The sequence below is a fragment of the Pocillopora damicornis genome, chromosome 2 (genome assembly GCF_964200805.1).
Source record: "Pocillopora damicornis chromosome 2, jaPocDami1.2, whole genome shotgun sequence".
Lineage (NCBI taxonomy): Eukaryota > Metazoa > Cnidaria > Anthozoa > Scleractinia > Pocilloporidae > Pocillopora > Pocillopora damicornis.
Genome location: NC_142671.1, coordinates 7,048,598 through 7,075,726, shown reverse-complemented (window position 1 = coordinate 7,075,726; position 27,129 = coordinate 7,048,598). Strand labels below are relative to the sequence as shown.

The 27,129-nt window shown below is 38.1% G+C and overlaps 2 protein-coding genes across 7 annotated transcripts; both read left to right on the top strand.

Moving 5' to 3' along the window:
• Window positions 1–31: 31 nt before the first annotated feature.
• Window positions 32–20,662, top strand: LOC113666283 (protein transport protein Sec31A-like). 4 transcript variants are annotated; one of them, XM_089198626.1, is made up of 32 exons: window positions 32–247; window positions 1,363–1,480; window positions 3,589–3,678; window positions 4,490–4,656; window positions 4,769–5,040; window positions 5,170–5,256; window positions 5,789–5,844; window positions 6,312–6,372; window positions 6,747–6,797; window positions 6,937–7,095; window positions 7,497–7,652; window positions 7,870–7,923; window positions 8,959–9,114; window positions 9,703–9,777; window positions 10,010–10,105; window positions 10,398–10,469; window positions 10,883–10,982; window positions 11,294–11,344; window positions 11,464–11,642; window positions 11,741–11,970; window positions 12,557–12,599; window positions 12,717–12,814; window positions 13,210–13,285; window positions 13,769–13,912; window positions 14,261–14,825; window positions 15,471–15,532; window positions 16,087–16,189; window positions 16,586–16,701; window positions 17,934–18,041; window positions 18,535–18,606; window positions 19,221–19,263; window positions 19,829–20,662. In XM_089198626.1, exons 2-32 carry the CDS (start codon window positions 1,368–1,370, stop codon window positions 19,963–19,965), a joined length of 3,792 nt encoding a protein of 1,263 aa, XP_089054752.1. In that variant the 5' UTR covers window positions 32–247; window positions 1,363–1,367; the 3' UTR covers window positions 19,966–20,662. The 4 variants fall into 4 exon arrangements, with proteins under 4 accessions (XP_089054752.1, XP_089054750.1, XP_089054751.1 ...); XM_089198624.1 differs by having other exon boundaries at window positions 16,586–16,779; XM_089198625.1 differs by having other exon boundaries at window positions 11,291–11,344.
• A 1,016-nt stretch (window positions 20,663–21,678) lies between these two features.
• Window positions 21,679–26,194, top strand: LOC113666296 (uncharacterized). Of its 3 annotated transcripts, none has more exons than XM_089198620.1 (4): window positions 21,679–21,868; window positions 23,509–23,560; window positions 24,017–24,938; window positions 25,312–26,194. In XM_089198620.1, exons 1-4 carry the CDS (start codon window positions 21,861–21,863, stop codon window positions 25,557–25,559), a joined length of 1,230 nt encoding a protein of 409 aa, XP_089054746.1. In that variant the 5' UTR covers window positions 21,679–21,860; the 3' UTR covers window positions 25,560–26,194. The 3 variants fall into 3 exon arrangements, with proteins under 3 accessions (XP_089054746.1, XP_089054747.1, XP_089054748.1); XM_089198621.1 differs by having other exon boundaries at window positions 21,704–21,949; XM_089198622.1 differs by having other exon boundaries at window positions 21,715–21,887.
• The last annotated feature ends 935 nt before the right edge of the window (window positions 26,195–27,129 follow it).

Sequence of the window (27,129 nt, the reverse complement as noted above, 5' to 3'; positions counted from 1 at the left end):
GAATCTTTTAACTCTAGAACTGGCAACAACTGACCATTGTTCCGTCTTGAAAGCGAGGTTAAGCCGCGAATTATTTGCCACGTTGCCGAGTGTGGAGTATAATTCTTGCTAACACGTATGGTATTCCACAACAGCGGAATTCTCCCCTTTAATTACAACGTTGTTTCAGTTTGACATCCTCAAATACCTCTACTTCATTCCTGGTTTTTTGCGATTAAATACTGGTACAATAAGCTCGAGGAAAGAGGTAAGGTGTCTTAAGTAGTTGTGCCCTAAGTTCTCCAATTTTTTCTCGGATAGGTTTCAGTCTGTCGGGATTTCTCCAGGGGAATGATTTTTAGGGAGTTTTCTTTTTAGATCTGTCAGTGAGCTTTTAGGTTTGTGTTTTATGAACATGTGTACGTGCAGATAAATGCAATCTCCGTTGGCATAAATTTTTACATCAATCGCCGAAACATCTGTAATTAGCTCTGGTTAACTTTTGTTTGTCTGAAGCATAAAAAAGGTAAATAATCTCACATCCAGAGTTAAGCAAAAATTTTTAAGTGATCGATGGGTCCAAAAATTACGAATAAACCCAATCTTAATGTTGCGAAAACTTTTGGCTATTTTTAAATCGTAAATTCAGAAAAAAATACATTTTCTCATATGGACCGGTCGGGTCCTGATGTGGGATATTGTTAATAATCATATTGTTAGTAATCGACGAATTCGGTGCAAAAAAAAAAGGGAAAGACTGAATATGTGGTCGTGTTTAGGAAGGTGTTTAGATATTTTTTGTTTAGAAAAAGCTCTGTATGTTATATGTGAAGATGAAAAGTCTACTAGTTTTATATCATACTTCAGTTATTTTCCTAATACAGTTGTTTGCAATGATAGGTGATAAACTTTCGTTTGTTCACAAGAATTACTATATACTTGGAACCAATCAAGGCCCAGTCTTGAGGAAGTTCAGTCCCAGTTTCTTTTATTACAATAAGTTATGATGAGGAAGTAGAACTGGAGAGATTTGGCTATCTTGTTCATAATAATGTTAGCTGTGAGAATTGTGAAGTATTCTATTTGCTAGCATTGTTGAGAGTTAAATTAATTGTGGAGCCTAATTTGTCCAATATTAACATTTTATATGTGGTTACTTGCCATTGCAAATTATCACAAAAAATATCAATTCTGGTAAGTATACTGGGTAGATCTTATGATATTAATTTTGTTATCTGTTTCAACAACAAAATTATAAAATTAATGAAAATGTTTGTTGTTTCTAATAAGAGCAGTACAGAATTGGGTATCATTTCCTTGGTTGTTCTAAAATGTTGGACCCCAAATTTGTTCATCAACAACATTACGCCTCTACCATTCTAGGTAAAATGAAAGTCAAAGACGTTAACAGAACAGCAAATATTGCATGGAGTCCTGCACCTCAGTACCCAATCTACTTAGCAGCAGGAACGGCTGCCCAGCAGCTTGATGCTACATTCAGGTATATACCATAATTAATATCCCAACTAAAATTGGTTTGTGGATCACTTTATACTTGGTAGCATGTTCTTTGGTAAGGATTTGGAAAATCAAAGAGTAGTGATATTAAACAAAAAAAAAAAGAATAAAGGGTTTGATTTTTAAACAAGATATGTTCCTATCATATTACTGTTATTGTGGGTTGCAAGTTGTTAAAGACATTTTTGTATACCAAAAATCTATTACCGTAATTTCCGGTCGATTACCCGCGGGTAATCTGTTGATTTTGCATTAAATCCGCGCCACTGCGGGTAATAGGGAGGTGCGGGTTATGTGACAATTTTAAATTCTTCTGGAAGTTGAATTGAAAAAATTTCTCACCTACCTGCGTTTCCACCTCTCAAATGAATTTTATTGTATCAAAAGTGCCACAAAGCGGCACGAAAACATGATGCCAACTCGAGTTTATTTCACGCATAATTAGTTGCGTGACAAACAAATTTTTATCGGCACGCGTGAAAACAAAACCTTGATGGTGACAAAAATAATCCAAGGATATCCGGCGCATCAGTAACAAATTTCCAGTTTTCACTAGCTTGAGCTAAAGAGAATTTTCCCGTTTTAAGGGACTTGTTAGGCCCAGTAGAACAGGAGATATCGATTTTTTTGAGAAATTGCCGACAGTAATTTTAAATCCCAAATGCATCACCAGAATGTTGAAAATAATAGGTGCGAAACTTAACTAATTTCGCGCTGAAAAAGTATTTTAACGACAAATGAACAATGGATATTGCTCATTACGCTCCTACATGCTATAAAAAGGTAACTGACTGAATAAGAATTATAAACCTCGATCATTCGCGATAAGTGTATCCACGAGTCACCAATTAAGTTAAAATGCCTGCTGTGAAACGCCCACGTCACAGTTTTACGTTTGATTATAAGCTTAGAGTAATAACTCTTGCCGATGAAATCGGTAATAGAGCAGCAGCAATAATCAATCAATAAAGTATAAGCTAATATTGACACAGAATTGTGCACATGTCTGAATCGAAAGACTGAAATGTATCGCCTTAATGTCACGTTTTCGCCACCGAAAAAGTTGAATAACAACGTGCGGGTTATCCACCGGTGCGGGTAATCCGTTGACTTTTTTTTTCGCCGTATGCAATAATCGGCCGGTGCGGGTAATCGGCCGTGCGGGTAATCGACCGGAAATTACGGTAGTTGTGTTTGAAACGTGAAAGACCAAAAAAAGGGACCAAGAGAAAATTTGAAAATGAAAGATGAAATGACTTGTGGAGAATTTGAATTTTTTTTATATGAAAATGGGTCTTTGTCGGATAATAGGGTATCTTTGACCCTAAATCCAAATATTTTCACTCCTGTGAGGAATAACTTTAAGAATATTAGGTGGAGCAGGATTTGTCAAACGTAGTTAGTAAAACTTGGAAAACTGACACCATGTAAAGTGACCATTGTTCAGTCAAGACAGCGAAGGGATTATGTATATAGGGATAAAAATTCATGAGGTTATTGTCAAAAACCTGAGAACTAGCATCGGTGAAGTTTCACTGCATCAGCAAAATTAATATACATGCTGTAAGGATTTTTATCTTTTCAATACAGCATAGGGTATTAAGCTTCAAGGGGTGTTAAAAATTAATTGTGCAAAAATCCCTTTGTTTCCTTGTTTCAAGATGCTTGAAACTCATTTTGAGCACCTCAAAACTTGACTCAAAAGTCTCAAAACTCGACTTAAGCCTTGATCCTAGAAGTTTAACCCTTTAACTCCCATGAGTGACCAAAACAGAATTTCTCCTTACAATATCAATACAATATCAACCAAGCAAGTGGTGAGAATAAAGAAAGCTATCAATATGGGGATAATAAGTTGATCCAATACTAAATTCTCTGAACTAACATTATAAGAATTGTATGGTTGGCAGTAAGGAGAATTACAAATTTGGTCTGGGAGCTAAAGGGTTAAGAGAATCGAGGATTGTGTTTAAAGGGATTGTCAACTTACTGTTAAGTGGTACTGTACAACCCATGCAAGATGTTAGAAAATGTGAGAAACCCTGCCTTTAGTGAAATTCTCACATACATTTGTAATTTACCCTGTTTTAGCACCAATGCTGCTCTTGAGATATTTGCCCTTGACCTGTCAAGTAGTGATACAGTAATGCCACTCAGAGGAACTGTGGCATCAGAACAAAGGTGAGCTCATACACAGTTCAAGGTCCAAGAGCTGTGAACATCATCACGTTTTGTACTTTCACTGATGCCATGATTTTTCTGTCTAATCCTTTAAACCTTTATGTTCATAAGACATCAGAGACTGAGAATTCACAAGCTAATACTCAAAATGTTTTAGCTAAATTTTGATGTCCTGGGCCATTTTATACTTTGATGCAGAGAATGGTCTCATCTTATCTTACACTATTCCCTGCTACCACATTCTTATGAAAATTACCATGCTTTAAAATGAATCAATTTGGTAGTTGCCATAGCTCTTGTGGTCTTGAACTGGAAGCTAAGTGTTCTTAACTCTTTAACTTATATGAGTGTCCAAGACACAACTTCTCCTTACAATACAACATCGAGTAGAAAAGTGATAAGAAGAAAGAAAATATCAATTAGGGGATTAGGAGTTGATTTCATATCAAATTCTTCAAACTAACATCACAAGAATAGTATGGCAGACAGGAAGGAGAATTATTAGTGAGATCATGGGAGTGAAAGGGTTAACATCTTATTGGCTAATGAGAAAAAAAACACCCAGTGAATTGCACAATTGGACAAGAAATTCCAGTTCTGTAGTCCCCACTATCTGTGGTGCTTTGAAAAAGGATCACAGCTCTGGAAAAGGATAATTTACAGCATATATTCAAACATTCTTTGGCAATCTTGCAGTATTTGCTTACTGGCCATCACAGGTTAGGATGTAGAATAGTATTGTGTTATCATAATACTATGATCTTTCATGTTCTGTAGAAAATCACTCAGTTGCTTAACTTTTTCCTTTGAGGTTCCACAAACTGGTGTGGGGACCCCATGGTATGGAATCATCCAGTTCATCATCAGGCCTTTTGATTGGTGGAAGTGACAATGGGGTGATCAGTATCTATGATCCAACTAAGATTTTATCTGGAGATATTGATGACTGTTTGGTTTTTCAATCAACTAAACATACAGGTACTATACCCAAACTTTTGCAAGTCAAAGTAAACTTTTTTTAATATTTTTATATGAAAGCATACTCAGTTGCCAAAAAAATGATTTTTATGCTTTATATTTTTTCAATCAGGACCTGTGCAAGCTTTAGACTTCAACCCATTTAAGACAAGTCTGTTGGCATCTGGAGCAAGTGATTCTGAAATTTACATCTGGGACTTGACAAACCCCACCAACCCTCTTACACCAGGAAGTAAAACTTTACCACCAGATAACATCAGTTGCGTAGCATGGAACAGACAGGTGCAGCATATCTTAGCCTCAGCTTCTCCCTGTGGCCGCTGTGTTGTGTGGGATCTGAGGAAGAATGAACCAATTATTAAAGTCAGTGATCAGAGTGCAACAGTAAGTAGCAAGAATCATATGGAGTTAAATTTACCGTATACACCTGAATCCAATGACATTGTCGTTTAAACTACTCTATCTATCAGATTTTGATTTTTTTTAAGAGTTAACTACATGTTTATGTTGTAGATTCGATGCAAAGCAGTTGAATGGCATCCAGATGTGGCAACTCAGATGATTTTAGCTTCAGAAGATGATAGATATCCAGTTATTCAGGTTTGTAACATAGTTATTTGACTGTAGAAAGTTATTTGAAACAACTGAAATATTTCAGGAATGTTTGTAGTGTCATTTCCAAGTACATTAGAGCTTAAGACAGGTAAGCAAACCAAAAAATCTTAAATTACAGTAATTATAGTTACCTGTCACGCTAACAACTTTCCTTTATCTCCTATTTTGTCTGTTTCTTTGCACAATAAACTTCTGGGATCATTTCCAGTGTTCACATTTCTGATTCTGACAGTAACATTGTAACATTCTAACACACCTTTTTATAATGTTTTTATATACATGTTGACCCTTTGACTTGTTAGAGTTACAAGCATCTAACTCCTCCTTATAATGCAACTCCTGAATCACACATTAAGGTCTCAATAAATAACAGAAATGATCACCAACTAAACAAGCAAATCAAGTTTTCCTCGTCAGCACCCTAGGAAATGTGTGTATGGAGAGTATACATACTGATGTAGGGGTGTAAAGGGTGCAAGCAGGGTACATCTTCTTAATGACTGTTTTTCTTTTGCAGATGTGGGATCTTCGATTTGCTACATCTCCCATGAAGGTGCTTGAGGGACATCAGAGGTAGGCACCTACGTGTACTTTGTTGGGGTTATCCCTTTAACTCCCAATGTCCCATTGTTAACTCTCCCTTCTTACTGCTCCATTTCCCTTGTGAATTGATTACAATAATCTGGGGTCAAATCAAGAAAACAGCTTCTACTTGATAAGTTTGAGAATTCTCATTACCTGTTTGCTCAATAATGTATGGATATCATGTATTTATGGGCTTATTTTCATGCAATAAGATGAACTGTCTTATTGATCATCTAATACTAGTTAAGATCTATGCTTTGTGGATTTTTCAAATGTCATTGTTGATGCCAACCTGAATTAAAGGATTTTTTATGCCTCTGACCTAAAAGATTAATCAAGATATGTTCCTAAACCCTTACCCTAGCTACTATCTAAGCCCCAGGTACTGCAAATTATCTTGGAATAATATAATCATGTTTTATCATTGTTGATGGTATTGTTGGTTATGTTATCAGGGGAATCCTGTCAATAGCTTGGTGCCCACAAGATCCTGACTTACTCATGAGTTGTGCAAAGGTGAATTACCCTCATGCTCTCTTCTGAACTTAGCAAGCTTGAAATTAGATGATCTCTTTTGTTAGTTATAATATTAATCATGGTTACAGCATCTTCAATTACATCTTACTTTATCATTATAACTATGTGCAACTAATCTCAAATTATTTTTATAAATGAACCCTCTGAAGTTACATCAAGGTCTTAAATATATTTCTTTGAATACTGTGGTAAAATGCTAACTTTTTTCATAGAAGTAGATAAAAGCCTGAGGTGCTTTTGATTCTGCATTTTGTGGTAGGAAATATTTTTGCACTGATTATGTGTACTTCCCCTGTAATCTATCTAAGGTTCATGTATATACTTACTGATAATATTTGGCTGCCCTCTGTTAGGACAACCGTATCCTTTGTTGGAACCCTAATACCCAAGTTGCAGGAGGAGAGGTACAATAATTATCTTTATTGAAGTTTTATTAAGGATTGTAATGATATTTTGCATAGTCCCATTTACTTTTTTATTATTTGATTTCTTTGCATTGACACTTCCTGTGACGGAACCTTGAATGCTGTTGTGTACTTCTAGATTGTTTATGAGTTGCCGACTACAGCTCAGTGGAGTTTTGATGTTTCTTGGTGTCCAAGGAACCCTGCTATGGTGTGTACTACATCTTTTGATGGGCACGTCAGCGTGTTTTCTCTCATGGGTGGAAGTGCCTCTGGACAAGATATTCAACAACAAAAAGTGAGTGCCATCAAATTGAAGTCAGTTACAAGTCGAGTTACCATCTCACTCATTCATTCACACACACCACTCTCTAACCCTTCAACCTCTAAAAAGACTAGCATCTAATTTCTTCTTACAATATCACCCTGAATCACATGTTAAGGTCATGAGAATAAAGGAAATGATCATGAACTAAAGAATCCCTTGATTGTCAAAAAAATTCTCCTTGTTGCACCCAAAGAAATTTCTCAAGAACAATATGGAGAATATGCATACTAATGTTAGTGTGTAAAAGGGTTAAACTTGTTATGAACTAAGGTCAAAATCATTATTTGTGCAATGTTCATTTATATACAGTTGCTTATCATTCAATCTTTGAAATGGGGTCTCTGTATTAAAAAAAACCTTTTGCATTGTAGGTGATGAGTTCTTTTGATGTGGATGACCCATTTATGTCTCAAATCCATCAAGCTCAGCAACAACAACAACTGCAGCAGCAGAAAACGGCAGCAACCAGTGCCCCCTTAAAAAAGCCTCCAAAGTGGCTGCGTAGGCCTTGTGGAGCCACATTTGCTGTGAGTTGCCATGATTTGGCATATACTTGAGTGCAAAATTTGTTTAATGATGTCCACCACAATTCAATAGAATGGAGAACAGTCTTTTTTTTACTGCTCACATGCAATGACCAATTTTGTTGGATTTTTGATGTACAGCATACCTGCACTTTCACAAGCTTACATATAAAAGGCTTGCAGAAAGTCTCTTCACTTCAACAATGTTTTTCTCTTTTAGTTTGGTGGAAAGCTGATAACTTTTGGGTATTCAAAAGAATCACCGTCTAGTCAGGTTTGTCAAAAGTCATGCAAGACCACAATAGCAAACATGTTTTTAGGAACCCCTGTATTCCAAATTTTTATGAAGCCCTAATATAATTAGTTATCAAACAATGCAAATTCATAGGTGTGATAAAGGCAGGGAAAAAAGTATTTTGACACTATCATGTTACAAACATAATCCAGATGAACAAGTATAAAAGCTATCAATAAAATCAACACACTGCAAGTGTCATATTTAACAATTGGTTCATACGTCAGCATGCGTTTTTGAAGTTTGGAGAGCATTAAAGATGCGTAAGAGTTGCTCAAGGCATAGCCAAGAGCAACTCTAGCTTCTTGAGTGCTCTTCAAACTTCCCAAGTGCTTCATATCTTGATGAACGCACAGATGACTTATGAATCAATTGTTTTATAACATTTTCAACCTGATGGAAAATTTTTTTTCTCAATGGATTTGTTTGCTGACGTCATGAGCATGCACAATAGGAATATGAAGCATGCTCACACAATTGAATTTGATTAGACAAATTCACCAGCTATGTTATAAAATACAATTAACATATAGATTCCATGTTGCTGTCTCTGTTCAGTAATAGATCACAGATCAAAACAGTGTAGAAACAAAAAAAAATGGTATATGAGGTGCAGTTGAGTGGGTCACTGTTGTTCTTACCACATTTTTATGTCTTCTGCAATACATTACAAAACAGACCAGATACATGTATGGGATAGAGAGGCAAAGTTTGTTACTTAATTGTGGCATCATACATATATCCCTGTCAATTATTCCATAAGTAAGAGCTAATCAAAAGACTTGCATAATTCAGCTTACATTAATTTTATGAAATGCTTTAGTTGTAATCATTATTACAACTCTCCTCATGCAGTGGGAAGAACTGGCATGGAATATCATTTTATGGCATAAACCCTTGGAAAAACAAAGGTTTTGTTTGCTCTCCCATGAACAACTTTATGTTCTCCTCAGCCATGCAATTTTTTTGATTTCCTGAGTTGATTGTGAACAAAAGTATTGTTTGGTTTGTTAGGTCAACATAAGTCAGGTTACAACAGAACAGGAACTAGTAGGCAGGTCTCATGAATTGGAGGGAGCACTTGCTTCAGGAAGTTTCATGCAGTATTGTAATGCGAAGGTGGAGAGCAGTACACAGGAGTTGGAGCGAACACTGTGGAGTTTCTTGAAGGTGAACAGTTGTTGAGACAGAACAGTATCTACATCATTAACTTGTGTAGAAAACTATCATGGAATATTTTCATGATAAGATGCTTAATGATATACAGATTAAATTATAAAGAGGGAGCTGAAAGAACAAGGACAATCTAAGGACTGTTCAAAATTATTTGCACCTCATCTAGATCACTTAGATCTTGATAAAGAAAGTTAATACCTTCAAGTCACAAGATCTGATTTTTAATTTCTCTCTTCTAGCTGCCATGTATTTCCTTGTAAATTGGTAACAAGAATTTTGTGTCAGATCTAGACAACAACTTGTACCTGATAAGTTTGAGTATGTTCTTTACCTGTTCTCTGGATGATGTACAGACATCATGGGAGTTAATTTGATTATTAAGCCCACAAGCACATTCCATTGAACTTCACGACATTCATCTGTTGATGAGTAGACAAATTGTTAGTAAAATTGGTTTCTACTAAATTTCTTTTCTTCCAGATACATTAACAAAATGCTTAAACAAAGATAAACAAATATTTGAAACTACAACACAATCTTTAATATCTCATCAGTATTCATTGGTCTTTCTGATCTATGCAGATAAACTTTGAGAGAGAACCTCGCAGACATTTCCTAACACTTCTGGGTTATGATCCATTGGAGCTATCAAAAAAGGTACAAAGGTTAAGGCATGTATAGGTGTATATGTTTGTAAATGGTTTGAGTTTCCCTGTGTTCATTAGTTCAGAGTATTTTATACTCTTGAGTAGATAAAGACACTGCTAAATAAAAGTGTCCCGGACCCAGTTCTTGGTGAGGTAGTGGTACTACATTGCTTTGATGGCTGTGTGTGAGAATTCTATTTTGCCCTCTTATTCATTGTTGTGATGTCTTCTTGTGTGGACAGGTGGCCTCATCTCATACATCATCAGCCTCAAGTAGCACACAAGGAGGTGTTAATGCTGAAGAATTAGTCCAAAAGATGAAGCTGTTGAGCACAGGGGTATGAGTCTTTATTTCATTTTACATAAGATGTCGGAGCTGTCTGTATAGTCAGTTGTTGAGACAATGTATGGAAGAAGGATTGATTAGAGAAGTCACTAATGTTTAAAAAGACAATAGTACTTAAGCTAAAGGGATTCACTGGATCATAAAGTTATAGTAGTCAAACTGATCAATTAAAAGAATTTCCCAGAGATTGTTGGTTTTTTTTTTTTTTTGGCATCACCAAGGTAACTGCTAGCAGAAATGCTATATAGCTTTACTCATATATCGTGTCTTGCCTTACATTACAGGAAGCAAGTGGGAAAACAGGGGAAGGTGTGTTTTCTAGTGGAGCAAGTACCCCCTCAGTAGCAGAATCCAAGGTATGATCCTTTCAGCTGTTGCACATTGGCTACAAAGCAAACAGTGTTCTAAGCATTGCAGTGTAACTCTTTATAGTGTGCCTGATTTATTCATGCAAATTTGGAGAAAAGTTGTTATAAGTGATTGTGGATCGCCTTTATGTCAATACATCGGCCTTTAGGAAAAGTAAGACTACTACTATGATTCATGTAGTAACAAACAATGGAATTAACTTAGATATTATTTGCATTTCTTCACTAATGGGAACAAAATGAATTACTGAGAAAATTTTGTGTATTTCCTAGTGTGTATGAGCTGATAAATGTTAGTACCTTACATCATTTAAGAAAGTATTACCTTGTTTCTGTTTGGACTCCACCTGAAACATTTACATTGCAAAGTCATATTCAATCAGCAGTTTTGTATGTTTCAGACTCCATTGTCTGAGGCTGGAAGTTTAAATGAAGGTGCTGCAGCCTTTGATGCTATTGCTGCTGGAGGTCCATTATCAGTGGACACAGGGTCTGAGATTGGTTAGTGAGCTCAGTTCTATTAGGTCTTGAAAGTTCTAGTAGGTTCAGGTCTTCAATGTAGATAATTTTGAAATGCAAACAATCAAATTTCAGGAATGAATTAGCTTGGATTGTTTTACCTGCTGAGATCTAAACTACTATTCCCTAGATAAAGGTTTTAAAGGGTGATTTTTGGCCTTGAAAGTTACCTGGACTTGTAACAAGTCAACTTCTGTGCATTCACTATTTTGATGTAATTTTTGGATTGTGTTATGCAGTGTTATTTCTGTTTCTTCAGTTCTTCAGGTAATAAATTTTGTTGCTTCTAGGAGTTAGTGAAGCTGTGAAGCCACGGCTACCTTTCCAGATACCTACAGATGATGGTGAGAATACTGCAGTCTGCTTAGTAGGACTACATGTATCTTTGTTGAGTCTTCTTGCTTTAACCCTGTAATTTGAAATTAGTTCCAGTGACTAATGCAGGATATGACTTCTCATCCAGATACTGATGGTCTCATCACTCAAGCACTCCTAACTGGAAATTTTGAAGCAGCTGTTGATGTGTGTCTTCATGCTGATAGAATGGCTGATGCCTTCCTTCTTGCTATTGCTGGTGGTCCAGATCTTTTGGCCAGAATACAAACAAGATACTTTGAGAAGAGCAAGAGTAATGTTGCGAGGGTAAATTTTGTTTATCAGTTTTATGAACCATGCTATGTAAGGAACGCTTAATAAGGATTATGCTAATCCATTACAATGATCTGTATGTTCCCTTTCAGCTGATGTCAGTTGTTGTAAATCGTGACTGGCGCGACATAGTTGAGAGCTGTGTGTTGGAAAACTGGCGAGAAGCACTTGCAGCTCTTGTGACCTATGCCAAAGCTGAAGAGTTCACTGCCCTGTGTGATCTGCTTGGACAAAGATTGGAACAGGAAGGTGATGAGCACTGTGCTAATGCCATGGTCTGCTACATTTGTGCTGGAAATGTAGAGAAATTTGTGTCCTGTTGGTAAGTGTAAGAAAAAACAAATTTCCCCCTTAATCTGTTTGAAAATGGTGTGGCTTCCTTGGTTTCCTTTAGTTTCACGCTTTTAACTCCTAAGATCTGATTGTTACATTTTATATAATTTTGTAAACCAGTTACAAGAATTTGGTGTTAGATCAAGATAACAACTTCTACCTGATAAGTTTGAGTATTCTCATTACCTGTTTGCTGGATAATGTATGGATTTTATAGGGGAAAGTTACATGTTGGTCACTTCTGGGAATGAATGGGTTTAAAAAGTCATAAGGGTGGATCAACATTTCATTGAGGGTGACCTTTCCCAAAAATTTTCCTTCTATAATCTTTTGAGTGATTGAAGTGTGCCCCTGGTTTGATGAGATAAATTTACTATTCTTAGTTTTTTTGGTCTGCTAATTTGAACTAGGTTACATTTGTTTGAGGAATTTACTATTTAATTTAATTGTTCTTTTTTATCTTGTAATAGACGTCACATGTGTTGTTTCATACTTTTCATTGGTAATTATGTTTCAGTTAAACCAGCTAGATTAACTGCTGTGCTAAGTTCATCTGTGTTTATTTTATGTTTCAGGTCTAGAAACATGCCAGCTGAACCTTCTCCCCTTGCTCTTCAAGTAGGTTCTTTATTTTTTTTATTCTCCAAACTGGTCATTGCTTGCTGTCAGTCTGTCACCATAAAATGCTGCTGGATTTAAATATGCGGATTTTTTTTCTGTTATTTCTCTATGTAGGATTTGATTGAAAAAGTCATGATATTAAAGAAAGCTGTGGAGAGGGAACGTCGACTTTTGATTGACAGTGGATCATCTGTTCTTGCGGAAAAACTCAGGTAAAGGAATCTCAGTTTGTTAGAATGTCATGTGTCACCTATGAAGCTTCTTGATATGGGGTGAAACTATCACATAAATGTGTGAAATATTCATTACCATGAGTATGTCAATGTGATCAGCTGGCTTGAGAATAAGTAATTGATGTAGCCAGATCTCTTTTTAGCAATATCTACCATGTGATTACAGTTATAGGTATGATTAAGAGCAGGCAGAGTATGGGCAAATTTTTTAATTCTTTCCACAAAGTGTATTGGTGTTAATTAACATCACAGTCTCCTCTGCCAGTTAACTATTTACTGCACATGTCTCATGTATATTCAACAATATTATACTGGTGATAGATTATTTACAGATACCTTTTTGATTGTGCCTGTTTATAATTTTTCATGTACAGTAAATATGCAGAGATTTTAGCATCTCAGGGATGCTTGGAAACGGCCATGGGTTACTTGATGACTGTAAATGATCAGGTAAATTGTAAGGCTATTCAAGGATAGGTTTTTAGATTAGGTCATTAGTATACCTGCAGACAGTGATAAAAATTAGTTTCCAAAAAGTTAGGTCAGAGAACCAAAGAACATTCTATCAAATAGCAAAGTGAGAAGCAACTAAACAATCCATTAGTTGGGATTTATAATCTTTGTAAATAACAACAAGGGTATCAGGGTCAGTAAAGCATTCAATTTCCAAAGGTGAAATGGATGTATACAGGTCAGACTAATTACAGGTTGCTAACCATTGAACCACTAAGATCTGATTTTGAGTTCTCTCCAAGCTGCTACACTTTTTCAAGGAAATTAGTTAGCAGAATTTGGTGTAAGATCAAGATAACTTCAACCTAAGTTTGAGTATTCACATTACCTGTTTTCTGGATAATTTATGGATATTATTGGTAGGAGTTACATATTACACTTATGGAAGTAAAAAGGTTAATCCTGATGGTTGGTTTTCAGGCAAGCCTGGGCGTGCTTAAGGATCGCCTGTACACTGCACAGTATCCAAGTCATCTTGCTAATGCTACAGCTCCACCACCATTCCCATTCCAAAGGATTGATGTACAAGCAGAACCTCTCCCTCAGGTTCAGAATCAAGCTCAGGTTAGCTAAAACAGCCATTATTAATTCTTTCTATACCCTAATGAATTCATGTGGTACCTTTTTGTGTATCTTAGATATGAAGTAGTCTGTATTTTCTCTTGCCAGCAGCAAATACAACTGAATTTTACACTTGTTATAGTTCTTGAAAAGAAATCTTACAAAGATTTGCTGTCTTAAGTAGCTAAACACTTAATTTGAGTGATATTTCTCAAGTGGAAAATAAGCATTTGGTGTTATTTTTTAAAAGTCATATAGAAAAAAGAAGCAATTTTTAAAAACGTTTTCTTTTTGTGAATGAGAATAAATATTTTCCTACAGTTTTTTCAATCCCTCTTTCTTCCATTTCAGTTTCAACAACAGCAAAGTTATGGTGTCCCTGCACAACAGCGACAACAACAGCCGCAGCAGCTCTACCAGCCACAGCAGCAGCAACCCTCACCAGTAACTACACCTACTTATCAACCATCAATGCCACCACAAAACACTCAGTTCTACAATCCAGTTGCTTACCAACCACAGGTATCCCAACCACCTTCAGTCTCTCAGCCATCTTTTAACCAGCCTCCTCCTCCTCCTGCCTCTCAGACAACTTACTACAGTGGCCCACCACAGCCATCACCCACTTCCAATCAGCAGCAGGCTTCATGGTCTCAAAATCCACCAGTATCAATGTATCAACCACAATCTACCAACACTACACCAACACAAGTGCCTACACAGGCCCAGTATAGTACTCAGATGCAAATGAAAGGTCCACAACAGCAGCAGCCTCCAGTGCAGATTTTCAATCCTGGTAGTTCAGTCACTCCTGGTGCACCGTATTCAGGCCCTTCCCTAACTGGAGCCCCTCCAGTTGGCCCTCCTTCACAAGGACCTTCTGGGCCCCCTCCTTCTACTGGTCCGCCTCCAACTGGTATGCTTACTAGCCTCAATTTGTTTTTGTTTTTGTATGTGTGTGTTTTATCAGTAAAATATTTTTCATGACATGGTTAATCCTTCCACCCCCTGGGATCTGGAGGTCAATAATCCCAACTAAGACCGTGTATTTATTTTTACTTACAACTCCCACCAGTTTGACACTACAGGGTATGTCTAAATTACACCTCCTTGTCGATATTCCTTTTTAAATTCTCATTACGTATCTGGTTAGCAACATTTCAAAAGTGTAGGGAGAATTTAACCGTTAATCCCTCCAGGGAGTCAGATATCAAAAGGGTATTACTAGAATAAAATTACCAATACGTTCTTTGTCTGTACTGCCATGCAAATCGAACGGCATATTTCAATTGTATCAAGCATTTCCTTAGTGATACGCTTACAACATAAAGGCAACTTAAGTTTTTGTTGGTTTTTTTTTTGTTTTTGCTTTTTTCACTCATTTTTTGCACCAAGAGTTAATTCTGAAAGAAATAAGCTGCACCCTAGATTCGTAGACGGTTGTGAAAAAAAATCCAATTGGGTTATCAATAACATTTATTACGGGCTGATTTAGGAAGGAAAGGTAACACTTTTCTGTATAGGTTAAGGATGCCACAATTGTTCTCTGTTTGTTTTTCAGAACCACCTCCACTCACAGGGGCCTGGAAAGACTCTCACATGATGAGGGCTAAGAAGCACCAGGTCAGTGATTGGTAGACAATTGATTTTCAACCCTGTCTGAATTTAACTATGTTGCCACCTTGAACTCTGGTCATACCGGCTCTCGTATCTAGTGGAGTGAATTGAGAAGTGAATTATCATACTTCCCTTCATATGCTGTTGGTCGAATTTCATTCCATCCTTAATGATGACATTGCTAGTTTATATGGTTAACATATAACTACTTAATGACAATGTTCGAAACCCAATACTCTTGCAAGCAGACGATGGCGGAACTAATATGATGAAGTAGTATGAAAAATTTGTTGTATGGTTAAGCATTCAAACCAACATTGTTTCTAAACGTTATTCCTCAATCAAAAAAACACGGCACAAACTTTACCAGAGCCTCTGTAGTAGCCTGTGTATATAGTAGGTCAATGTATCACCTTTCAGTCAGCTCTTTTAAGAATGAAATTTTGTTAGCTTTGAACCTGGTAACCTTCGAAAAATGTGCTTTTTTTTACTTGCTATTCACGGTCAAATTGGTTTGCGTGTTTCGAAAATAACCAAAATTGATTTTTTTTTTCTCACAGGCTCAAACTTTCACTCCTCCTGCACCGATTACTGCTCCGCTGTTCGGCGCGGGAGAACCACAGCAGCCACAGCAGACCCAACAGCAGCAGCCTTCTTCCATTGGTAAGATAATTTACTAAGAGTATCGTGAATGGTGGGATCCTTGCGGGCACAGAGAAAGAAAACAACTGTCCCTGCATGTTTTATAACTGTGCTTTTCCAAGGAAATTGTCTCGCCTTTAAGACAAGTTTCGCGCTTTACTGCCATAATAGGTTAAGCCCCTTTTACTTCTTGTTTTAGTCGTGAATTTATTGAACGTATTTTGCACACTTTGACCCCTTCCCATCCCCCCGCCCCCGCCCGCGCCCTTCCCAAAAAAATAAATTAATTAAAGAGTCAAAAGGGGAGAGTTTTCAGGTTTGAAGTGTGCTAAGCCAAGTCAATCTGGATTGTTACCGGATGGTATCTCTTTTGATGTGCATTTCTCCCCTCAGGATATATTTCATTCTCTCTTCCAGGAATGCCACAAGGTGTCCCCCCGGCAACTGGTGCACCTCCTATGATGCCTCCGGGGGGTGGTCCTCCAGGGGCGCCTCCAAGTTATGGAGATGTGTCCCCTCAACAACGTCCTCAGGTATATGATGATGGCAGTCCACCGCCATCTCCTCATCACCCCCCCATGCCACACCCATTACATATCATACCTGCTCAGGTAAAGCACGTAAAAGCACGCTTTTAATGCCATAAATGCTCAAAACAGGAAACGCACACCCTTAACGTCTTCAGTGCACGCAATAAGTGCAAGCGTAATTTTCTTAGAGTATGGCAAGCTCGACCGCACCTAAGGGAGAAATTGCACAAACGTGTCAGAAAATTTTTCTTCTGTTGTTGATGACAAGAAAACGATTAAAGTGTTTCGCAGGTTGATCTAAATAACAAAGAGAACCTTTTCATGACACGTAACAATCAAAGGTGACACATTTTTGCTTCTTAAGCCTAGTTCTAAAATTGTCGTTCTCTAAATATTAAATTTTCCAGTTAAGATTAGAGATGAAAATAATCCACTCTACATAACAAGTCGGAAATGTTTTTTTTTTGTTCAAGTAGTGATAATCAAACGAAAGAAAGGTGGATCGTTAAGTTCAAGTGTGTGAATTTAAATTGCACACGTTTCAATATATATGCTCGCCCACATGACAATAAATTTTGCAAGCTCCCCGTGTCATGTTTATTTCACGTAAAATTGTCTCTAAATTAACACACCATTGTTCTTCTATAAGCATTTTATTTCTCTTGCTTTTAAATAATTGTAAATTATAACTTTTGTACAATAATTTAAAACAAACATTTAAATTTTGCACCTCTTTTCATTCGCACTTCATTTACATCACGCAACGCCATTTACGTTCTAGTTGCAACAAAATGTTTTATGAGAGGAAAATTATTTTGCCTTGGTAAAAATCTTTGCATTAGGGTGTAATTGCTTTTCAACAAATGTGGGGTAACAAATGTGGGTGTGGATTCTAATATGCTCGTGGTTCATGGCAAGAGTTTAATCTTGAAACACAGAGCTCCAGCCCTTCCTTTTCCGTGTGTTTGTTGTGTCGAAAAGGCAGCAGGGCGTAAAAAAGATTATTAATTTACATGTCTCAAGTGTCTGTTTGCAAACCTGAAATCATCATAATTTATGATAGAAAGGGTTCCATGCGGCACCCAGCAACATATCACGTCCAGTCATGTGAGCGAATGAACAGATCCTGTGACAATAATGTGAGCGGATATCACGTGATGTTTAAGGTGGAAACTAATTTTGATAAATGCAGTGCTATGTAGAGTGTGATTTACATGAAGGCTGGTTTTATTTAGGAACCTCCTGCTCCTGTTATGAAGGGTCCCATCCCGTCTGAACACCTGATACTACAGGAAACTTTCAGTGGACTGGCTGAGAGATGCAAAGGCACAGCTAATAATCAGGTAAGTTACCTTAGCTACCTAGTCAGTTAGTAAGAGGCTCATCACTGCGGGAGTTATCGACCCAGTGATAAGCTGTGTTCAAACCGGATGGTTTCTGAAGGGCTAGGTGTTATCCTTTTGTGAGACCTTCGCAGATCTCTCGCCCGCGGACCACTGAGCTGATATAGTTTGCAGATAACGTCTATATATGAAAGAATTGAGTACCCAAAACTTGATAGGTGGGTAAAAGAAAAAGAGTGTGGACGACCATATAGAACCGTTTTTGCAAAGTTAAGAGAAAGACTAAATAAACAACACTAAGATATTCACCTATCAATTTATGACATCCCCAGCACGCCTAAACCCAGCCTGAAACCAAACATTTTGTGTAAGAAACATACTTTATTATTCTATAATAAAGCGCATTAGATCATATACTTGTAATGAATTTTGCGCTTTATAAGTATTAAATTTATAAATTTATTTATCATTCTATTTTGAAATTTGTCTGCAGCATACAAAGCGCAAACTAGATGATGTATCCAAGCGATTGGAAGCTCTTTACGATAAACTAAGAGAGCAAAAGGTAAGGAAATATACCCGCTTGATGTATTTACCTTCTTTTGAAGTGACGGGGAAAGGGGTGGGGGTGGGGGGGTAGAGAGATTTGTAGCCGTAATTAGAACTGACGAACTTTTTAGGGTCCTTTTTTCCCCTTGCTTGGGAAGTTGATAGTCCATAGATGTTGCATTGCTACTGGATGGGCAAGAGAGGTTTTTCCCTGCTGGTCAGCATCAGGGTCAAGAAACATAAAAAGATCAGATGGGCTGCGTCCAATCATATTTAAGCTATCTAACTTTATAAAATAAGTGAGAACTACGAGTGCCCTGATTGATTGAAAGTCTATCGTTTATTACACTGGTTAACCCACACAAAATTAAAGTTTATTTTACAAAAGCAGTAGATCGCACTTTTTTTCTATCGGCCTACCAGCGTGTTAACCCACTTGAGATGCTGAGGGAACACGCGAAAACTTGGTAAATCACGAGCCGGAAGTGAGTGATTTACAAACTCTACTCGTGTTCTCCCAACATCCAGCGTGGATAATTAGGCCGATAAACCGATTTAAAGTTCGATCTATTGCTTGCTTGCTATCTTAGTTCGTAAATGCTCAGTGAGGGTTTTTTTGTTTCGTTGTAGATGTCAAATCCAATCCTTGAGGGTCTACATGAAATAGCCCAGGGTGAGTACCACAAGAGTATGCTGTTAGATTATGTCTTAAGATCAGAGGAAACTGCTGAGTTAAAGCAATGGAGCAACCCTAAGATCCTTTGCTTGCTTTGATGATGAGTTTCTGGTTCCTTGTTTGTTTGTCAATCTTTGGGAAAGTCCTTGTCTACTAATAAAGTCAGAGAGGAAAGAGAGAGAAAGAGTGAAAGCCATTTTGTTTGAAACTAATTTACTCGTGAATAAGGCAGTCAAGAACCTTCAGCTATTATTAAGAAAAAGGAGAAGAAGATAGTCAGAAAGGATTCTTCAACAAGGGTTCCATTTGCTAGCGTCAAAGTGGATTGCACGGGAAAATCAGGTTGTTTTATGATTGTAAAATAAATGCATTAAATTTCTCAACGGGGGGGGGGGGGTTGGTGAGGGTAAGGGGCTGTGACATGCTCAATAGGATACACCCCCATCCATGTGGGTAATTATTGTAGCATTGTGGCATAAGTGTTTCGTTCAGTAGCATGATTGGTGGTTGGTTATCAGTGAACGTCTCACATTCAACGTAAGCCTTTGTTTTGTATTTTCAGCGTGTCAAGGAGGGGACTACCCCCGTGGTCTGATGGCACATACAAAGCTCATATCCAGCGGTAGTTTTTCGGAGATCAGCACGTTTATGCCTGGGCTCAAGTCTCTAATGCAAATAGCCACACAATTACGTGTTTAATGATGTCTGCTGTTTAGAGAGATTAGAGCCTTTTCCACTTGAAATAATTTTAAAGAAGAGTCAGCACGTGACCCTTACCCTAATTACGGTGTGGTGTGGACGTTGTGTCCTCATACCGGAATAACCTCGAAATTACTCCTCATTTTGTACGCCCTGGTTGCGGGGCTTTTTATTGATAAGATTTGAACTTCAGCAAGAAGGACGGGAGGTTGTTCTGAGTGAGGATCCGTTGTGATCCGTCGCCTATTCGAATTCACTAATGGTGGGTATCAGGAAAAGAGAGATTCCAAAAAAATGTCGCCAAGTTTATTTTTCCCACTGATCAAAGGAACAGGGAACTAGACAAAGATACGAATAGAAGATTACAAATTTCAAAATAAGTTATGAATGTAATTTTTTCACTTTTTCCAGAAAGGAAACATAGATAATAAGGCCGTGCAACCCTTTAGATTTTAGGTCTGTTTCTTTGTTTTTCTCGTGGAGAAAACTTTCAAATCGAAGGAAACTTGCGAAGGTGATCATGGTCACACTTTAATTTTGGAAATTTGGAAAGTACCCTTTTTCCAAACAGTCTTCGATTCAAAGCCAGTTAAAAGGGAAAGATTGCAATGTTCTGTGATGATTTTGCTACTAAAAATATGCGTTAACCAGTATAATTTTACAGTTCTTCTCAATTACAGATCGTGTTTAACTGGAATGTTGTGCCTTTTCATGTTGTTTGTTTTTACAGCTGCACTTGCTTAGGGGTTTTTGTACGTGTTTTTAAAGAGGAAGGGAGGGGAGGGGAGGGGAGGGGAGGGGACTGCAATGCTAAAGCGTCATTGTAACTAAAAGCTTGCCAGGAAGATTTCAGTGTACAGATAATTAATTTTCACACTATAGAAGGGGATTCATATACGCCACATAAGGAGTCCCCCACTGCGTATTTACTTCCTTTAAGTCTCATTTTATGTACTTCGTTTCTCTCCTTCGTGCACCTTCAGCCCGGGAACTTTGTTTTTATAGTTCTCCAAACGCCAAGGACAAAACACGATGACCTATAGGCTGACCTGAAAGTGTTGCTTATTGCATTTTCGCCTCACTGTATGATGATTTCGAGTAGTTTGCATTGATATAGATTCTCCTCAACTATTTCTTGTTTCATGTCATTAAACCCAGTTTATCAGCATTTAAACCTCTTCTAACTGGACACTAGAGCATCCGTTATGCCACATGGAACTGAATATCCAACTTGGTCGTTTATGGAAGCATAATGAATGAGCTTATTTAGTACTCTCTACTAGCTGCGTGAAAAGATGTTGGTTTATCCTTAAGGTTTCACATCGGGATTGAATCGCCTACCAATTCTTTACAATCAACTTACCGAAGTATAAGATCAGCCATTTCTGCTACTGGATAGTCATAGTCACGAGTAGAATTTTGAATGCTTAGGCAGAAGTCGAGCCAGTTTCCTTGCTGGTTGTCTGGCACGGGAAACTCGACAATCATAGCTTCGGGTGCTTTACCACGAAAGAGGGAAGAGAGTGGCAAACAACAAATCCGCTCATCTGGTTAATTACTTACTCCCTCCTCCCCTCCCCTCTCCCCCCCCCCCTCCCAAATATTCGTTACACGAGACTTATTGAAGCGAAAAGGGTTTGATACGCCAAAAATTTTCACGTGAACGAGACACTTCCTACACGGTGATATGGAAATTAACACAGAAGGTCACGCGTGAGACATATGACTTCGAAATGTTGATTGTGTGACAGAACAGACAGACGATGCTTTGGTGAATATGTACTTAAGCAAAACAAACGACGACTTCTTCAAACTGCGTTCGTTTTGATGTTCGCTATTGTACCTCATTTTGACCATGACTTTGGCTGTGAAATGAAACGATTCAGCGCCGGATCATGACGAGGTTGGTTACACCGCAGTTGGTACGGTTAGGTTTTACGTGTTCTCATTTATAATCGGTTCACTTTCATGGAACCTTTTGAAGGTAACATAAATTCAAGACTTTGTGTTTGGGATGCTTTCATTTGCTGAGCAACATGTTACTAAATCTAAAATCAGTTAAAGGGTTTGAATACCATTCGATTCCGTATAGGGGTTCGAGGCAATTTTGCTGTGGTTGGGGCGAAGTTAAGGAAAAACAATTGATTCCGCGTGAAATCCACGAGCAACATGATCTAATGGTGGAGTGGCTTTATGCTCTATATGTTTATGTGAACGTAGATTAGTTGGGACAGCTGACTACAGAAAAATACTAAGCTACTAAGAGATACCAGGTGAAACCGATTTGTGCCTTGTCACTGGCGGCCGAGGCTCGTTATGCACAACCGAGGTAAACTATTAAAGGTCGCGGAGAAGAAATATTCAAATTTACTGTAGTTACATAACATGATTTGGGCCAGGAAAAGGGTCCCCAATAGAGACCCGAAAAGGTCCCAGTTTTAGCCACACTGAACTAGCTTGCCACGCTTCATTCGCCTGCTTTTTTGCCCTCGGTGTGGTGTTCGATTCGATTAATTGAGATTACGACGGTCTCTAGTTCCTTTGCCTTTCCAATTTTAAAGCAGCTGGGAAACGCATAAATGAATGTTGGTTAACAGCTGTATTTTCAGCGGGACCCATGAATGTGTATCATCACCAGCTGCAACCGTTTTCTTCTGGAAAATCTATACATTACAGCTGTTGCAGGACGACTTAATCGCATCAATGTACTCTGAATGTATTCAAGCGTTGCTATCTGCGTCTGAAAAAGTGGTGTTGATTTTGCGGGCCGGGAACAAAACCAGTTGTTTCGCTTGGTTAAATATGTAGATTTGCAAAGGGAAATAAGTATTTGTGGTGCTCTTATAGTTGTTACTTTTCATTTTGTAACATGATAGCTATTTTAAATACGTAAATTTTCCGCTGTAGACTTATCACCATTTCAAACCCAAAGTTCTTTGACTTACACAACAGTGCAACACAAAGGAAATTTACAGCACTGAATAACAAATGCATATAAGTCGTGCATTTTTTCGTCCATCCGCGCACAAAAACCCAATATGCGTCTGCGCAGTTAATATATATCTAAGAAGAGGTAGTGTATGAATTTTCGTTGCGGGGGGTAAACCATGCGTGGATACAAAACATATTGCAGCGTCGGTTTTTCGTTAGTTTTCTTGGGATGCTATCATGTTTTAACATATCTTTTTGTGTTTTCGCGATATACATCTTAGCTCCTCAATATCCGTGGCTGTTGTCTTCATCTTGTTGGTTCGCGGGCTCATCCGGGTATTAAACACTTATAATGTGATCTCTTCTTTCAGTTACACGTACTACAATTTAGATAGATTTTTCATCATGAAACAAGGTTCCATAGTGCTTTTCCCGATTACTCGATACAAGCTGGAATAGTCCTACTCGCTATTGCAATTGAAATATAATTTTTTGCTATATAATTCAGTTTCAGAGTGATAATTTCAACAACTCGCTCAATGAAACGTTTGTACAGTTTCTAATGTGTTATCGCTTACGTATTCCTTAACTGGTTGCTCTTTTATGTTGCAGGTTCAGCAAACAAAATAAGCAGGTTGCACAAGCGGATCATATCAACTCTCCGGTAGGTTCATTGTGCTTGTTAGAACCGTAAGCTCCATAACTGATATTCTTCTGATTTCGGAAGACTCAAATCAATGAAGGAATTTATTTTCATTTCCATCTGTTCGGTTGTTTAGATCCAATAAATTTTTGCATTGATCTCCAAACCATCTTAAGATCAAAGAAAAAAAGTCAATTCTGAATACAGCGGTCACCGTCTGCGTCAACGTACCTTGTAATAGGTGCCAAGTTTGCTCAGATCTCGTTGTTGTAGTCCAGAGAATTAAAAAAAAAAACGGCCAAATCAGGGGGGGGGGGGGGGAGGGTCGACACCCCGGGTGGGTTCGACACCTCGCGTGGGATCTTATCGGAAGGTCAAAACAAATCGTGTTCATACAAAATTAACCGACCTACCTCCAGAGGAAGTAAAATTGGTTCTTCTACCGCAGGTCTAAATTATTTTCACCATTCCTTTCAGAATCCATTCCAACCTACAATGAGGCAATTTTTCCGCTTAACTAACTGCGTCAATCACCTTCTTGGCCAGATGCCGTCTTTCCTCTTTCTATGCAACAGATTTCTCAACATGATCATCATTTTAACTTTACTCACACCAGCTGCTGTTAATTACTATCGAGCAACCTGGTACATGTTAGACTTGTTCGTTTTTCCAGATGATAAACTTCTCAGCGCATCATTTACGTTTACAGTGAGCTTTGGAACGTTATTCCTAATCATGCTGGTGGGAGATTATATTAAGGAGTCTTTAAATGCGAGAAAAGCAAAAGAAGTGTGGTATCGTGCCCTTTTTTTCCCTCTGGCATTTTTAACCGTTGCAGCTTGGAAAGGTCCATGGATGCTTTTAGATCAAATCACAACGCCTTCTCTTCCAAGTGCCTGTGTTTCTCACGTAATGGGGTTTTTAGTTCTTGTATGCACAAGAACTACCTCATCCATAGTTGTCATGCCGGGTTATTGCTCAAACGAAAGACACATCAACCTATCCGAGAGTATTCTTCAAGGAAAGCATTATGTAAAGAACACGTCGAACACCATATGCGGTGAAATCGCCGCAAGGATCTTCAATAGTTTCGTTACTGTGTTTATTATCGGAGTTGCAGTGGTGAACTACTGGCGAGGAACTTGGCTTATCATTTTGACCACACTACAATATCTTGACAACGATCTCATCCTATCATCAGTTTTACTGATTATCGTGGGATACAGCATATGGATTGTGTGTTATGTGCTCACTGAGTTCCTGTCAACGATCCCAATGAATCCACCTCATTCCATATTAAACCGTGCCTTGGAGCAGGTCTTTGTTTACATATTGGCATTTGGAGTGGTGTGTTCTTGGGCGGGCATTTGGCTCCTGATGGATGCTTGTCTTCCGTCGGGTAAGTCCATTATATTGTAAGGAAATAGGCGACAAGTTAAACGGGAGGGTTGAAACTTACGAATATATATGCGTGAACGTCTTCTCAGATTAATTTTGCGGGTTTCATTTGGCGGATTTTTCAAATTGTCATTGAACGATCTTCAGCGATGAGAGGCAGCGCCTTGTATCTATATCTATATTGGGGCATACATAACTTTACCATAAGGGGTGAAAAATTCCTTCAGTTCTCTGGACTTCACTCTGTAGCTCACGTTACCAACAAAAACCTTGCACTTGTTAGCAACTACACGGGTTTTCCGGCAAAATCATTATATCTAGTCCGCTGGCTGTCTTAAGTTATCTTAATGCACTTTTCTTTAATATATTTTCAGATCTCCCAGTAACTTATGCGCTGATCGGCCATTTTGTATCAATCGCTGTCCTTTATGTTTTGCAAGCTTGCATTAATTTGATTGGTTCGCCCACTGGATGTACAGTTCACAACAGTGAGAAGCTTGACGGTTTCGATATGGGAGGCTACTTCGAAAAGCCTCACAGGATAGAACCTGAAAAACAGATAGAAAACGGGGCAATCAAGCAACAGTTGATCCGCAATTATGAATCCACTCAACTCAATTAGTCAGTAGCTTTCATCCATGCAACCTTCCTCAAATCTCCACCAGAATTCTGATAGCATTGCCTCGCCGGTACTGAGTGGTTTTGTTTGTGCGTACAGCATCACTATGATTTCAAGTTGGTCGTAATTTGTGGGTTTTTATAGCCTTCTCACAAAACAATACTCGCCATGTCAATTTAATTATAGCGTTGAATTGACAACTACACCGGCAGAACTCAAAGGAAAAAAGAAGCTGGAAGACAACTCCCCATGAATTCACTGACCATATGCTGTACCTCATAAATTTAAATCGTGGGAAAAGGAGTTAAATTACAAATAGAAAGGGCAGATCGAATGAAGGGAGAGGCCTGAAGTGGGTAAATATTTCACTTAAACAGAAAAGGTTCAATTTCTTTCTTGCATTGCTTCTGTCATAAAGTCGCGAAAGAACCACACTCGTATCGTCGATTAAACCTTTTTATTATCATCTAGTCTCGAAGCTTCAGAAACTATACACAAGTAATTTGATTTAAAGGCGGTAAATCAAAATCAAGTTTTGTCCTTTACACGCGTGACTAATAGTTACATAAGTAAAAATCGATTGAAATACACGTAACTATTCGTAACAGCTTCAATTTTAATTAAAAGGCTTAAAACTGTCTCTACAGTACGTATTCAAATTCAATCAGATTTGAAATCTCGCGAGACACCTGAGAACAGCGACTGAGACTGACCGAGGTCGACCAAAAACTTACTATTTGAGCTACAATCCGAACTTCCTGTCAGACCACAGGCGGCCCAAGCTCCAGCTGTGAGATGATCATCTTGCGCAATAACAGTCATAGCGGAAATGGCGGAATTATAAGAGTTCGTATGGGAATATTTACGGCCGCCCTAAGGAATAAAATAATGCCTCAAATTCTCAAAAAAAAAATACCTCACCTTACTTCTACAGCGTAACGCTTGTTATCTGACCGCTTACTTTGATGAAAAGGACGCATTTTTGCGAGTTGTCCATTTCGACGTTTTCAACGTTCATAAGAAAAGCCCAAGGCTGAACACTCCATTTCCGAACGCCTGAGCCGAGAAGCGAAAAATCCAAGCTCAAAATGACCGGGCGACCACAAATCCAACACAGAATCCAAGCACATATACTGTAGTTTCATTTCAATTCACTAAAAACTCAATGTTCCCGCGCAACCGACACTAAGCCGCAGTTTGCTCCAAAAATTTCCAGTTTAGAGGTTTCTAACAGCCCGCGGCCACATCAACCTTGACATACGACCGTTGAAAACCAGCTTGGTAACCCTACCTCCTTTTCAAACTGAGTCTCGCCGGTGACCATACCGTCAGTTATCGTCAATAAATTGTTTTAGAACCACGGGTCCCCTCACAAGAAATCGATCAAGAGGCTATTGTTTCGATCGGCCAATCGAATTGAAATGAAGTGTTCAGCCTTGGGCTTTTCTTATGTACGTTGAATACCTCGAAATGAACAACTCGCTAAAATGGGCTCTTTTCATCAAAGTAAGCGGTCAGATAACAAATGATACACTGTAGAAGTAAGGTGAGGTATTTTTTTTGAGAATTTAAC